General features: G+C 44.7%; 2 protein-coding genes across 2 annotated transcripts; both read left to right on the forward strand.

Annotated features, from left to right (window-relative positions):
- Nucleotides 1–5991: 5991 nt before the first annotated feature.
- Nucleotides 5992–8834, forward strand: LOC146178291 (uncharacterized). The gene is made up of 5 exons (XM_084579668.1): nt 5992–6131; nt 6553–6820; nt 6967–7163; nt 7222–7802; nt 8350–8834. Exons 1-5 carry the CDS (start codon nt 6007–6009, stop codon nt 8832–8834), a joined length of 1656 nt encoding a protein of 551 aa, XP_084435794.1. The 5' UTR covers nt 5992–6006.
- A 2932-nt stretch (nt 8835–11766) lies between these two features.
- On the forward strand, nt 11767–16063 carry LOC146178292 (uncharacterized). The gene is made up of 2 exons (XM_084578093.1): nt 11767–13375; nt 14575–16063. Exons 1-2 carry the CDS (start codon nt 12174–12176, stop codon nt 15515–15517), a joined length of 2145 nt encoding a protein of 714 aa, XP_084434219.1. The 5' UTR covers nt 11767–12173; the 3' UTR covers nt 15518–16063.
- Nucleotides 16064–16449: the final 386 nt, after the last annotated feature.

The raw sequence follows: 16449 nt of genomic DNA on the forward strand, positions 1-16449 counted from the left end.
TTATACCTCTCAATGGCACTACGATGATGATGTAGTGGTGGTGGGCCCTTTTTACAGCGTGTAAATACATACCACGTGTCCTAGCCTGAATAAATGTATACGTATTAGATAAAAAGGACACAAATAGAGAGGGAAAAGAAGAGAAGAGAGAATGAAATTTAGTAATGGTCAGAGATTGCAGTGTCACTGTTCGATGCCTCATCAGACTCGGCGCACAGTGGCCCACCCACTCAGTCAGTTGCTGCTTGGTAGCAGCAGTTGCTTCAGCTAGGTGCAGCAGTACACGCGGGCGACGTGGTTTTCGCCGTCTTCATCTTTCTCCTCGCAGTTGTGGTAGCCGAGCGCTTCTGAGAGCGTTGCGTCCTCCACCATGGATGGATGGAATGGATGGAATATAGGAGCGTCCTCTTTGAAACGGGGTTGTAGCAGTAGCTATCATGCTCATTTTTCTCCCTATATCTTGTTTTAGATTGGTTAACTATACCATCATTCTATTTATTGAATGTTTGTTTCTACATTACTAACATTATGTCACTTTTCTGCTTTTAAGCCACCAATCTTCCAGTCGTTTTTTGCTAGCTTCCACCGCCGGTTTATTCACCCGGCCACTGGTATCTCTATAGGCAACCTGCAATGGAGTTTGCTGAGACGTGTGGCGCCACCTGGCGGCCGACGGGGGATAATACTGAGGCGGCGCAAAAGCTGACGCCGTGTATGTTGCGGCCGCTGTGTTCCTTCTGCGTTCGCGTTTTGTTATCCCAGCGAGTGTAATTTACTCATTTAGTGACTTCAATGGTCTCGTGCGATACTTCGACTACTGCGGATGTGAACAAGAATAAAAATAAGCGCAGGGGCGACGAGAAAGACTGCCACAATAGCGAAAAAAACCTAAGCGTACCGCTTGCTGAGAGAACCTGAGGAGAATGATGAGAGAAGTTGATAGTGGCTGTGAGATAGTAATGTAACTGAAATTCGTTTTGTTATGGATCGAATGGCGTACAGACGCCAAGGAGCTAAAATACGACGATTGCCCGTTGAGCGGAGGAAACGGTATAAACTTCTGACTCGGGGAGTCGCACGCTGGTTGGGGCACTCTCCTCAGTACGCGCTGTCCCTCAGTAGCATTTTCCTTTTAAAGGACGTAACGTTCAGGAAAGCAACACAGTCGCGCAGCCGCAGCATCGAATTCCAGCCGCGTTTCATTGAAGGCGAAATAAAGAAAAAAATGCTCGTGGATCTGTGAACCGGATTTATAATGCGGTGTCTATTCGGAACCACAAAGCCAAAATATGTTCAGAACTTCCAATAACAGATTTGAATAAGCATATTTATCTGTAAATTAGTTCATAAGACTTAAGGTGCTGAAAAAGTCGAAGTGCGGAGTGTGGCGGCCCGTGATACTGTGTACGCGGAGCATGGAACTTTGTTCTATCGTTCCGCGCCAAACATTTCTTGCACCGACTGCTCAAGCTGCTCTAGAGTTTCTTGCCCCAGACGATAGACCGTTCCATCATTAGTAGCAACAGTAAAAAATCCTAACTCTAACGACCTCATTTACGAAAGCTTTGCCGTTGAGTGCCAGCCTTTCCCACCGGCTTTCCCCAAGCTTGAGGTACGGAGGTACAAATGCATGCCAGTTGTTGTTGTTAAGAGCTTTAGTTTTCCAACGATGTAGGAGGCCCCCTGCTCCCCGCCCCCGGCACTCAGGCCTATGGGACGGAGGCCTGGGCCTCCGCGACTAAATGCCAGGTTTCGTTGATGACGCACGCTACAACCGCACAGTGCTTGCAATCGCCACGACATCAGTAGCGGGTACCGCACCATGCCTCCTGTAACCTTCGCAGCACTGTCGAAAGGTGCACCCCGAAGAAAAATGTTCGTCATGGTATTAAACTGTAAAGCGAAACCGCGAAGAAATTATTATGCTGCTGTAATCAATTACAAACAGCAAAAACAAAAAAAGAAGTAACGGCGATCGATCTCTTTTCGGGTTCTCTCTGCACTTCCAATGTTTGGGTATGAGGTGTGAACGCAATAGGTAAATGAAAAGCTACGTTTACAACATTTTTCATTCATTTAATGATTTCTTAATTCATCATCACATATCCGACTGATGCCCTCAGACAATGAATTTCGTTGCAAAAAAAAAAAAAAAAATCGTTCACTCACGCGAAATTCAAAGTTATGCGCGCGGGTGTTCCGTCGCGAGCGGCGCGCACTTCGCGGTGACGAAGTCACCGTTCACGTTCTAAACATGACCATTCTCAAACAGGCGGTGTCCTTTCGCCAGTATTGGTTTTTGGAAGTAGCTCTGAAGACATTCGATTGTCTTAAAACCGCAGAAATTGAGAGCCGAGATGCATCCCGCCGTACAACGCGAACGCAACCCGATCGCGCCGGCCGCCTCAGATTAGTCGGCGCCGCCGTTGGCGGCGCTGAACACTGCACTCCACTAGGGTGCCTCGATGCGCGCCCGGGTTATGCCCGGGTGCGCATCGAGGCACCCTACACTCCATTAGCGCCGCCTGGCCATTGCAGAGCTTCAGGAAGATGACTGCGCCTGCATCGACTTCCGGATGGGTACCATTACATTCGAGTATAATATGGTCAATTGTTTCACTGGAGTTACCACATACAGCACAAGATGTGTGACAAAGGGCAATACTACGTAGTACAAAACAATATATACAGAGTGTCTCAGCTAACTTAATACGTTTGACATCGGCCAGTGAACCAGCGCGTTGCACAATTACCGGCGTGCTGCAGAATGCTTCTCCCAGCTAAACCGCGGAATCCTCGCAGCTCAAATTTCGCACAGAGATGGCATTTTGTCGTTAGTACTTTTTAATACCAAATTTGTCTGGGGTAGTTACCTGATTCGATCAGAAGAAGTCGGATATATGCTCCCATTGTATGCGGCGGTATGGTGGCTAGAAGCATAGCGGCGGCGGCGGTGCAAGATGAACCGCTGTCCCAGCGATGGTACCGCGCATCGCCGCCGCCGCATACAATGGGAACATATGGAACAGAAGTCGGATATCCGACTTTTTCTGGTCGAATCAGGCAAATACCGCAAACAAATTTAGTATTAAATACTAACGACAAAATGCCATTTCTGTGCGAAATTTGAGCTGGGAGGATTCCGCGGTTTAGCTGGAAGAAGCATTCTACAGCGCATACAGCAATTTTGCGCATCGCAGGCAATTTTTTGTTTTGCAGTTAGTTAATTAAAAATTAAGATAACTTTTCTAAATTATATTGCTTTTAGGCAATAAGTGTGATTTGCAAAGTTGAAGAGCACTTTCAGAAACAGGTCGCATCGTATTTATTTGCGGTAAAGAAAGCTTGTAGAAAAAAAGAGGGCAGACAAGGCCAAGACCGACTGAAATACAGACCTGCACAGATAGCACTGCTCCAGCACGCACCTTCTAGTTCATAACCTTCGCCGCTAGGGAACGAACACTACGGGTAGCCTGGCGCTACTGTAAACCTGTTGATAAAAAGGGTCTATTAGTTCTGTCATTTTTCTTCGTGATTATAGTTTAATTATCTGTCCACGTTATAATGCACAAGCACCTGTTCTGCGCGTGCGCAGCCATTTTTTTTCCTTCTTTTTTGAGTTGATTCCGCCGTCAGAGAGCGTACGCGCAGCCGAGGCAGAATCGCGCATTTTTCAAATCCGTTAATTAATGGGCTCAAGAAGAAAGTTGTTACAGTATAATAAAATGATGTGTATTGGCATTGCCCAAAGGAAACAACAAGACCTTACAGACATTCACGAACAGCAATTGCTTTTGTGGCAGACGACAGGCAGACTGCGGGAAAATATCTGCTGGTCGGTGCTCGGTGCGACCGAGCCAGATTAGATGTAAGCGGTTGTATGTCTTAAATTATATTTAGCGCAAATTCAGACAAGTTGCGATTGTGTTCGTTTTGGAAGCGACTTATTTGTTCGATGGCATAAAGCGAGTAACACAGCTAAAGCAAGCAGAATGGTTTACTGCTGCGTACCATTCTGCAAATCTGAGCACGGAAAAACGCCTGGCATAAGCTTTCATGAGTTTCCTGTGACTTGTATGCGGGACCAGTGGATTCGGAATATTTCAAGAAAAGGTGAGAACTGTTTTAAATCTCCCATCACTTTCAGCTAGACGACAAAATAACGAGATAGGCAGGTTACAAATTAGAACAGTGGAGAAATATTGAAACCAAACTGTACGCAACGGGTACCACGGGTTTAGCGTTGCAGCATGATTAATTATGAGAGCTTGTAGACCATCTAATAGAGTCATTCACCCAAGCGGAGCATAGGATATATCCTGTATCTGTTCTTTAACTGTAATGCAAAATTTATCGCATCAGTCGTTTACGTTTAAATACTGGGGAACTTGTGCCAATCATATGCGCCAAATATAAGCATTTTAGAAAACAGTAATAGTAACGTGCGCTGGGGAACAACAACTTTATATTATATCTCGCTTTCTCTTTTTATTTCCTTCGGTAAGGCCCAGAAAACCAGCTTTGGCAGCCAACAGACCGGTCGAAAGTGTGCAGTCTGCACTTCACACCTGATGATTTCAGAACAGGCTTGAAGCGACGGGTGCTGAAAAGTGAAGCCGTGCCCTCATTATTTTTACGCCACTCCGGGCATGTGATCCCAACTGGAAGGAAGCAGTCATTGCATGCCATAGATGCGCCGAGAGGAAACCTAGACGACAACGATGAAAAGTGAGCCATATACGCCACAAAAGTTACTTATTAAACCGGCCACGTACAGTCGCCGCATATGTGATGAATATATATTAAAATTCATTTTTTTTTTGTTTTTTCGCAGGAGACAAACACTGCCTATTCCATCGTCCTCTCAACTAAGTCAAAATTCTGAGCCCTTCGGTCCACCCTCTCCAACAGCGAGTTATGAGCAAGCTTTCGCGGAACCCTCTGCATCTAACGGCGTCACATTGAGACCTGGACGGAGGAAACGGTCGGTGTCGGCACAAACAAACCTGACATCAAAAAAGATGCGCCTTACAGAAGCGGCCACGAAGACGTTGAAACGAAAAGAACAAAAAATTTGAAAAGAGAACTCTATCTTGAAGAAACAAGTTTCCGAACTGAAGAAAAAGGTATCCAAGGTCAGCGGATACTCGCAGCTTGCTAATGCCGCAATACTTCAGGTACCATTGCACATAATTAAACGAGGTTCTTCAACCTAAGCCTGAGGATTGGCGCACTAAATACCGTAACAAATTTTCTGTTTTCCAGGAGAAAGTACACGAAAATCACCCCAAAGCGCTTTTTCTAAAAGAACAGCTGTCCTGTTTGGATAAGAAAAATCACCGCTGGTCAGAGGAGACAATCAGGCAAGCCATACTATGGCATTCCAAGTCACCGTGCGCCTATGAGATGCTACGGGAATCGGGGCGCTTAACCCTTCCAAGTCGCACCACGCTGAAAAGGTACATCGGACCATGTAGCGGAGAAGTAGTATCCTCATTAATGAAGCAGCGTTTACACCAGGAAGCTGCGCGTTTGTGCGAACGGGTAAGCTCAGGAGATTTATGCGACGGCGCCTATTTTAACACGTGCACTTTTAGTGTTGCATCTCACAGCGCGTTTTTCCTATATGCAGGAAAAAATGGGATCCCTAGTGGTCGATGAAATGTCGCTAAGGCAGGGTGCAAGCTACCAGAAGCAAGGAGATGCCGTGCATGGGCTTGTGGAAATGGGAGGCCTCGAGAAAGAAGTAGGACTACAAAATGAGCTGGCAACACACCTTCTTGCCTTCGTCTTTGTGGGCCTGTCAAAGCACTACACGTGAGATATATATATATATATATATATATATATATATATCAACAATTACACAACGATAAAAGCAATTGGCAAGGATGAAAATCGTCGGACAAATGTAATCTGACGTGGACGTGCAACATTTTTTTCAGTCTTCCAGTAGGATACTACTTTACCCAATCCATTAAAGGGGAGGAGCTGCACCACTTGACGATGCAAGTAATGAGGTCCGTAGAAGAAGCTGAATTCAAGGTGGTGCGCCTGGTAGCAGACAATCATGCCTCCAACTGCAAAATGTTTGCCATATTAAGCAATGGCAAAATAAGCCCGATGGTGACGTAAGTATTTTTGACGTTATTTATTGTTTACACGCATGCGCATAACTCTGCTGGGCCTCGGATCAGGTTGTACTACAACTTGAAAAGCGTGTTTTTTTTTTTCTTTTTTTTTCTTTTTGTTCCCCGCGCATGGTCCCCGTTTGCTGGACGAGGTATCCGCTATTTAGAAGTTCACAGTTCGGTTTATTCTTTTAGGTAAGTAGGTTTAGTAAGTAATTTTAAGGTTTTGTATGTCAGCGTTATCACCTTCATATTGATCGATGTTAATCAGATGAATTAGTTGCGAAGCAACAGCATGAGCGTTATGCTAGCTAAAAACGGTTAGTTTGCTTGCAATTACCTAAAAAAAAAAGTTAAGATATGGTATATTTTACTTTCTCCACGGCTTTATTCAGTTTTCTTTTCTTTTTTTTTTTTTCAGGCACCCTATAGACAGCAGCAGAAAGTTATTCCTGGCATTTGATCACTGTCACATCCTGAAGAACCTGAGGAACCAGCTACTCGCCTCAAACCGACATCTGTGCAACGGGAATCAAAACTACAGCCCCAAATATCTTAGAATGCTGCTAGAGATCACCGAACGACAGCCTTCTTTCAAGCTAGTGAGATGCCTCACCCGGAAGCACATCTTCCCGACCAATTTTGAGAAGATGAATGTCAAAAGGGCCCTTGACGTGTTTTCTCCGGAGGCACGTACCAATGATATTTGTTATTTAAAGCCAAAAAAAAAAAAAATAAGAAGGCACTGAGTCACTGACACGTACTCATCTGCGAGATGCCTAACAAATTTTGCCTCGTGTGTGTTCTTTTTTTTTTCTTTTTTTTTCTTTTTCAGGTTACAGCTGTCCTCCGATATCTCCAGCAACACGGACAGAGATTCGGGGTCACCGGGTTTGAAGACAGCCTGCCAACAATAGAGCTGATGGAACTCGTTTTTAAATGGTTCACGATCCACAACATACGCAGCACTACCTTTTATTTTGTGAGCAGGGATCCCAACAGGATGCCATTCAGCTCTCCTGACGATGAGAGGTATAGTCTGTCATATTTTTTGATCGCGCGTTGTCATTTTCCTTGGCGATCATTTCAGGTTGTCCTGGTTGGAGAACGAGTTCCTCCCTTTCTTTGACGCGTGGAAGAGAGCAGCGCCCAACAAGAGTGCATTCCTGTCACTCGAAACCTATGAAGCGCTCCGGGTGACAACGGTCTCAACTGTTCTGTGCACCAGATACTTAATTCAATCAGGCTTCGTCTATGTTTTAACTGCAAAATTTTCCAGCGATCCTGTCGAAGCCCTTTTTTCTGGAATCCGGCGCCTGAACGGCTGCAACGACCAGACAGATGCTCGTGCCGCGCTGTCGTCTCTTCAGAAAATGCTTGTCGCGGGTGTTGTTTGCTCGCCATCAAGTAGCAACATCGGGAAAGTTGCCGCCCCACTGGGCTCCGCTCAGCCACTTTCAGGCTATCTGGTGTCACAGACACAGCCAACAGAGACTGGTGCCACACGACAGGAGGAGACACAGGAGTCATCGTCTGCCGCTATATCCAGCGGCAGCGGATTCAACGATGCTGGATTTGCCGCAGAACGCGGCGTCACCACCCATGCCAACTCTGCTTTGCAAATGGAACGGGCTATGCAGCCGCACCTTGATGCTCTAAGGATCTGCAATGGTGAACGCCTCCGTTTGTAACCATGCTAGAAATCTTTTTGTGCGTAGAAAGTACAATTTATGAGCACCTTCATTTATAGTTTACTAAAACAAATACTGTTAAGTAAAGGCGCAAATCTCATATAAATTGAAATTATCCCACACAAATTAACGATCTGCCATAACAAATGCGACAAAAGTATAAAATTATTTAGTTTGTATAGCCTACTTTTACCTTCATTGCTTAAACGAATTATTGCAAACATAACCATTCGCCTCCATAGTATTACCACATGAAGTACCCTAGTGCAATTTTATACGCATGTATTTTCTTCACTGCCTATCTGTCAGTTTGTTTTCTTTGGCTGCTTGATTGCATAGTATGAAAAAGAAAAATGTGACGAGGGACGTAAATGATTACGTAATTAACCAACCTGAGGCACAAAATAATTGTAGTAATTGGGATTCACTCTCCATTTTATTTGCACAGTATACGAAGCTGAACGATGTACTATTACGTGTATAGCTCTAATTGTAACCTCAGCTAAACCTTTGGTTCTCTCTCTCAGGTGCCCCAATTCCTGGCATCAGGACCACCACACTGGGCCTTATAGCAGGATTTTTGGTGAGGGCAGTGGAAGACGGAGTCGATTGTCACCTGTGCGCCGAGAACATCAAGGCCCCACGGTCTTCCGGCCCTGCTACAGCGGTGATATTCAATATGGATCGCGGGGGGCTCTCATACCCTAACTCTGAGTTCATTTCTTTTGTTTGCGCGTTGGAAAAAGCAGCAGAAGCTTTCGCGCCATTGCTCATTTCCAGAAAGAAACCTATGGCACTGTTTGTAAAAAGCGCCTTTCCGGCGGCGGCTCAAAACAGGCTCTTCAGGCATGACGGGTCGACAAAAGAGCACACGGAAACGGTCACGCGGCTCGTCCTAGAAAAGTTCAGCAGGCCTTTTTTCTCTAACTACCTAACCGACAAGACCACTAAGGAAGGAAAAATAAAAAGAATATCTGAGAAGCCAAAATCTCGAAAGGTGTTTAAAGTTTAAATCCCCGCGACGGCCGCCAGCTTGCTGCGTGGTCTCGATCAAGAGAGAGATATTTAATGGCAACAGGAGATGTCGGCCTTGATCAAGATATGTTCATGCGACAAAGCCCAATCGACTGGACTGATATCCTCATCGTCTCACAATTTTTTCGCGCCAAAAGTGTCAAAATGTATACAAAAAGCAAAACTTGCCCGTCTGGATTTTGGTAGCCTCTGATTACATAAGTTTGGAGCAACTGTTTCACTTACGTGCATATACAAACCCGGAAGCATATGAGGCGCAGAGCTCTGCAGTAATTATATATGCACTTCGTCATGACATATGTTTCGTCTGCATTGGTTCAGTTCAAATATAATCGGGGGCCCTGCGGAGGTTCACTGCAGTTTCTTTCCTTATACGTATACGTTCATTCGTTCAAGTGAGGCACTTTTCGGTAGGGCTGCATTCAAATGTCTGCCTTAATTTGCCGCTGATATGTCGACGCCCTTTCTGTCTTGCTAATTTGTGAGGCTCGAAACTCCAACTTGAAGTCCACATGTGCGACGAAATCTAAATTTATATTGACTTCCTCGAACGATCTCATGTGACACTTTTTGTTCTAGCAGTGTGACTGCCACGGCAGCGACTCGGACGCATTAATCGAAGCTGCCAAACATGGATCGCCTCCCGTTTTTCATGCAAGGTATCAACGGACACCTCGGCGGACGAATTTTTCTGTGTTACTGCTATATAAGCACGGATAACCTGATGGAAAGTGTGTGATCTCGGAATCGGGCGTACACGTGTGGACGCGCGTGGACGCGCGTTCCAGAGGCGAAGGAGAGAGGGTGAGGACGCGATCGCCTTTCATCAAATAAGTGGAGTTTTACGTGGGAACGCCAGTTTCCAGCAAGAAAAAAAAAAAAAAAAGCTATAGGAAAGCGCAACCTTCCTCGCACACCTTCCTGCTTGTTTTTTGTTTTTGTTTTTTTAACTGCTTGAGGATTTTTCGTCCAAACGTGCTACCACCTCATTGTGTACGGCCTTCAAGGTCGTCGTCAACAAGCTGCATTCGACGGCGCTTTGGAGCACCTAGAACAGCGTGCATTTCACAAAAAGCCGGTTGAATGTCATTTCATCTGCTTATACGCCCATCTAGACCCCAAGTGTGCACTCCATCCTAGTATAGTTCCTTCCATGACTACCAAAGCTGTATATGAGTGCAGAGGCGACGTTCTGATGCGGCGGAATGTGCATGTAGTGAACCGCAGGAAATTAGATGAAGCGCCTCCGCTATTTTCTTCAAGTGGCTGAGCAGCAGAAGGCATTTATTGCCTGGTGGCTTCTGTAAATATGTAAATAAATTCTTTTAGATTTTGACATTTACGTATGCTGTTCAAGATGGATACCTTCCCCGAAGGCGAAGGCATATATGTATAATTACCAGCGCGGTGCACGCATATATCAGCACAGCCCTTTCTTCCCCCTCCCAAACGCTCACTATTTAACCCTGCAAATTGAAAATAAACCTGAATACCTGATAGCATGTGTTGAAGGAAGTCGGTGTTCATGGGAGAGGTGAAAACAGTGTTTGAGCTCCAGCGAGCGTACTTGCACGATGTTGGCTTACACCTGTGGGCATGGTATACGTCCTACGAACCACTTTATTAAAAAACGGTTATTACACTGGCCTTAGTATTGTTTATTATTATGTTTGCTCCTTGGAAAGGTAGGTAAGTCCGTATTTCAGGCTCGAAATAATTTATTGCCGTTCAGTAAGCGGCATGAACCTAAACGGAACATTGTTTTATCGTCCGTATTGAATTTGCGTCGGGTTAAGCGCGCTTTACACAAAACTGAACGTAAATCATGAGTAAATAGAGCGATAATTCTTTACAGCGAGTGAGAAAAAGTGCCAGAAACTTCCATGCATGCATGTGCGTATCAACCAGAATATATGTCTGCGCTACGCCTGAAATAAGTTTTATATCCGATAAGTTCTTACTGAATTCCGAATTACTAACATAAATGCACTGAGTGGCAAAGCGCAGACAGAAAGAATTCGTGCGTGTGCACGCACTTCCACACATTCGAAATTGCCGCATAAAAACCAACTCCACACATCGCTGAACGCCGCACTGTCCTTCCTCCGTGGAGCTGATGATGATGATGCGTTGTGGCTGCACCCTTTGTATCGGGTGGGCTCAGTAATGTGCCCTAGCCGGGCTGTCCATCGCCTGCGCTGCCGTCTGGTGAGAGAAAAACATTTCAATAAACAAACTCTCCGTTAAAATAAAAAAAAAAAACAAAATTTTTGAAGCATAAATTGGACAAAGATTCTTTTTTTTTATAATTTAGTTACGGTTTGTTTAAAAATTTTACAATTTAGTGATGATGATAATGGCAGACGAACAGGTCAACCGAGCGCCCTCAACGGCGAGAAAGGTAACAAATGTTGGCGCACGAGGTCCCATAGGACCCTGTTTTTTGTGCAGGTCTGTATTTCAGTCGGTCTTGGACAAGGCAAGGCAGTTCAGGCGCAGGCAGGTAGACGCTAGTACAGTGAACTAGAAGTACACTGTAGACACAAGCAAGACAGGAAGGTGGGCTGGCGGAAACCCCATAGGTTTCGTACGAAAATTCAACGTTTCTCTGGTAGCCACCCTATCTCCGCTCGCTGCACAGTAGCTGAAAAAAAGAAAAGAAAAAAAGGCGCTATGCCCGCCGTTTTTTTCAAACGCGGCCTTGGAGTTCTTTTTTTTTTTTTTTCTCGACACAGTAGAGCAGCGTTGTAGAACCCACGCAAACCGCAAAATAAGACTTCGGCCGGACTGTCATGCTCTTTTATATGGACGACGTACTATTTTAGCCATGGCCTTATATCAAAACCGTAACCGTAACCGTAACTCCGTAACCGTGCGACAACTCTCAACACAAGCTTGGCTTGGCTCTATGCAGCCGGAACTTCTCACTTTCGGTAGCGTCGGTCAGCCGGATTGATTCATTCGACGTTACTAGAACAAGCAAGGAACAAGAAACAAGATTCATTGCAAGGAAGTTGACGCGCTCAAGGCTGGTATTGCAAGGTCTTTATGACGTATAGATATTTTACGCGAACTCAGCTGAAAAACTTGTGATGGACTTGCTTCGCCGGCTTCCAGTGTGCCAGAGCATCGCTTCCTCTAGAGGAGGCATTGGCCAGAGTTTCTGTTTTGACCGTCCATCGGCGACTTTTTTCAACTGCCGTTGAGCATGCACTTACCATCTTGTGGCAGACCATGAGGTAATGCTTATGTGATAGTCCGTGTGCTGTAAACGCTCAGCGGGAAGCTGGCTGTGAACGTAGTACAGCGGTACAGAATGGTGTCACTGTTGTCTCGGGATCTATCGGAACTGTCCACGGATTTGCCAGCAAGCTTCAAAAAAGCTTGCACGGCCTCTTCGTCAAACGACTGCTGGTTGTGTGATGAGCTGCCAAGCTGGAACAGTACTTTGGGTTATTACCATCTCAGATTGAAAGAGGAGGAGTGTGGGAAGTTGTGCCTACATTCCTTGCCTTATGACTTCGCTTATGACTACTATGACATGGAATTATTGGACTACACAATTCTTTTTCTGGCCTACCTTCCCCAGGAACACAAGTGTATTAGAAAGATAAGACTTCATCAGAAGCCGAAGCGCCGGCAAGCTCCAATGAGGCCAACATTGTACCCAATGGATTGGAGGCCAGCACAACCAGAATGCAACGTGCAGTACATCGAGATCTCTAGAATCGACAGTCTCGACTGGGAGGCGCTCGTGTGCGGTCTCGGTCACACCAAGGCACTCAAAGGCTTGCTCATTGAAGACACCTTTATCGACGACTGTTTTGTCTCGAAACTCGATCCACTCCTCGCAGCAAATTCAGGGTGTCTGCAGAAACTTGCAATTTCCGCAAGTGCGACAGAATCTGCCGGAGTCTCTGACAGGTTGATCGGTGCGGTCTCGAACTGCACACACCTAACTGAGCTTTCACTTGATGCCGACTTAACGACAACCGGCATTAAAGATTTGGGTCGAATGCTGTTGTCATGTAAAAGTATTCAGAAGCTCTCTCTTAGGGATCGGTTTGAGGACGAACGGACTCGAGCTCTTTTGGGTGCCCTCAGCTGTTGTGTTAGAACGAATGCATCACTGACTGAGCTACATTATGAGAGTCTAAACTTGGATATCATAGAACTGCTGGAGACACTGCAGTTCACCTGCACCCTGAAGCACATAGTTTTAAGTGGCTGCAAAGACAGCCAAAAAACCTTTGGAAGGGAACACGGTGTAGCCTTGGGAAATGCATTAGCAGCGAACTCTGGTCTAAGGAGCTTGACAATTTGCCACTGTGCTGTGAGCGAGTTGGCTGCAGAAGATATTTCTACTGGGCTGGCCTCTAACTGTACCTTGGAGCGTTTTGATCTCTCTCAATGCGGAATGGACTTTTCCGTTGCATCAACTTTGTGCCTTGCACTTAACACAAATAGCACTTTGAACATGGTGGTGCTTGACCCCAACGGAGGATACATTTCTGAACGGTATGTATACAGTGAGCTGTGGCAAAGACAATAAGATGGCCAGGAATGAAAATGTTGGCTGGAGAAATTGGCACGACTATAATTTTGAATGCGGTTCTGTTCCCATAAACAAGGATTATAAATAAGCCATATGTGTGTGATGAGAATGTTGATCTTCAACATTGTTGCTGCTAACCCATTTCTCGCTGTTAATTTGTCGCATGCCTCGCCTTTTAAAATGAAAACTAACTACTGGTAAATAATTGTGAGGTATTGATTTTGTGCACTTAATAATCTAGTTATTTTCAGCACTTGCTTTTGATTTGTTACTGTTTTTTTCTCCTGGCTGTCAGTGCCCTCGTGCCTCCTTAGCAAATGATTGCATCTAACGGGCAGCCACTGACAACTTAATAGTGCACTCCAGTTTTAATTACACAAAGTACCAAATGTTAAACTGCACAGCCAACTGTATGATCTCCTTGCCGAGATAGTGGTTTACTTCCACTCAAATTGCACTTCTACAGTTGGTCTAGTTGTTAATGCACCATTTCAATGTAGCACTTGCCTTTTCTAAAATACAGGAAAGAAATCAAAATATACTGTTCTTCTTTTTTTTTTTTTTTTTTTTTTTTTTTTTTTTTTTTTACAGTGCTTGCCTGGAAAGGTAGTCATTTTCATCTCTATAATTGGTGACTGCCATCTGCAACTGGTTGCAGAAGCAGCACTGCAGATGACTCCAAAGCTTACTAATGCTGCAAGGCTAATATTTGGAAACATACCGCCACATTCTGTAGCCGTGAATAAAAAAAGTCTGCATTTATTACCACTTGTATTCCCTCTCTTACTCCCCTGTGCTACAGACCGTTGCTAGCCAAGCCAACTCTTTTGATGATTTGTTAACAAAATGAAGTTTAATGAGCAACAACTATGAACTTGCCATTATCAGCTTTGTATGCTGGAAGGGCGCAGAGTTTTTTGGAAGAGACTTGACTAGCTTACCCAAGCATTGGTGCAGGTTTCTTGTGTTTTAAGAGTTAATAGACACATTTGACTTTGATGTCAAGATTACTTGAAGTTGAGTACCTGACGAATTTATGTAGAACTAGTGAAACCAACTTTAAATGTACCCTCCTGTTGTTTATTGCCGGAGCTATGCTAATTGTTCACTACTGATGAACAAATAGAAAAACTAATCGGTGCGCAAATATGTCTCCTTGCAGGATCATGTTTTCTCAACAGCTGGGAGCGGCTAACTGGCGCCGCTGTGTGGGAATGTGCTGGAACGAGATCATGCCGCACTTCTTAGATGCACTGGAGCAGCCTTCACTTTGTCCGATGGAGTGCCGCATTCAATCCAATCATCTCACAGTGCAGTCGTTCATACAAGTATGCTCAGCGCTTGCCTCGAGCACCGTGGAGTCACTCTCGGTGACATTCGTTGAAGCCACCATTGGCCTGGCTGTGACTATGCGTGAGGCGATCCAAAAGAACCGATCCATTGTGAAACTCAACTTGCAAGAAGACAGTGTCTCGTCTGAAACTTGTGCCACTGTGACCAGTGCTCTGTCTGAGAATAAGACAGTAACAAAATTCTCCTTGAGAGTGCACAGTATGAATGTCGGTATGGCGATACTTCTTTCAGAAATTTTGTTCACTAATCACACTTTGGAGGAGCTACAGATCAACTGCATTTATATGAAGCCGTACTGTCTGAATTTCTTTCCCGAAGAGCTTGAGGAAAACTGCACTTTAACTCATTTTTCCATTTTTGATGAAAGGACTTCTTCCTTTTGGTCGAGCAGAACCATCAGTGAGTTTGTGGACCGTAACCTGAGCGAATGGAACTGCGCAGTGCAGTTTGTGCTTGAGACTTGTATCAGTAGGCGGCGAGCAGAGGCTTTTGAATCACTGCAGGGAAAGCCTTTGTTTCTTCAACGTGTTGCAGCAGCCTCTGGAAAGTCTCAAGCAGAAGTTGCAATAATGGTGGAATCTGCAAAGCGTTTCATAAGGAGTAACTACCTTTTCATAACTGGTGTAGTGTGCCAGGACATCTGCTGCTACCCTAGCAGCAGAGAGACGCAAATTGACGTGTTGAATAGTGACTGCTGGTTCGCTATCACTAGATACCTCAGGGTGTCTGACGTGGTCAGGGATCGAGTGTAGCAGAGGACCATCAAGGAACAGTAGTGCTTCATTGCAGTACCAGTTTTTGACATTATTCTGCGTTTTATACCAGATGTTCGCTTTGGCTAAGTGAGTGCAATAATACTGGGGCCTTCTCACCACGTACCTGTCCTTCAGAAGCCATCCTTGGTCTATGGAGTGCCAAGCCTAACTATATTCTTACTCCGACTTGTGATCACTTATTACATCTCTCAAGTTGACTGCGATCACAAAAAAAATTTTGACTAGCCCCGCCATTTATTCAGCGCTTGATAAAAGCAAGTTTACACATACTTTGATAAATGAAGGGCAGCAGCTATTTTTACTGTTGTGATTCATGGCAGTTGGATTTTCAATCCTCTTTGATCTGCCTTGGAAAATGGCCATGGCAGACCAAGTGCTACTTGAATGATGCCGAAATTAAGAAATTATTGTTGGACTTAGATTCTGATGAGAGTGAAATCAAAAAGTTTGGTTACTGTGGTTGTATTGCTAATGCAAAAACGATTCCCAGCCAGTCTGAAAGCCTGAAAAAAAAAATTAGGACATTCAGACACTGCTATGCATTGGATATCAAATGGATTCAAGTCTGTGTTAAGGTCAGAAACATATCCTGTGTTGCCTACCATTTTCATTAAATGTTGGTTCTGCACTTCTAGCATTAAGTGCATATCTAAGGGAAAAAACAATCTTTCTCTCTGTTCATACAGTTACATAATATTAACTGGTACCTTGTCTGCTAAACACTTCAGAAATGACATGCCTTTGTTGCATAGGCACTTGAAATAAGTAAAAATACTAGAGACACCCTGTTCTTGGTTGAGAAAGTCCATTGTCAGATGGAAAGAGAGCATTCAATCTGAAGAAGCTTTGACTGGAAATGAATACTGTTTGTCTTGCAACTAAGGGAGAATCATCTTTTGTTTTAAAGA

The sequence above is a fragment of the Amblyomma maculatum genome, chromosome 9 (assembly GCF_055883805.1).
Source record: "Amblyomma maculatum isolate TAMU_Amacu chromosome 9, ASM5588380v1, whole genome shotgun sequence".
In the NCBI taxonomy this organism is placed as follows: domain Eukaryota; kingdom Metazoa; phylum Arthropoda; class Arachnida; order Ixodida; family Ixodidae; genus Amblyomma; species Amblyomma maculatum.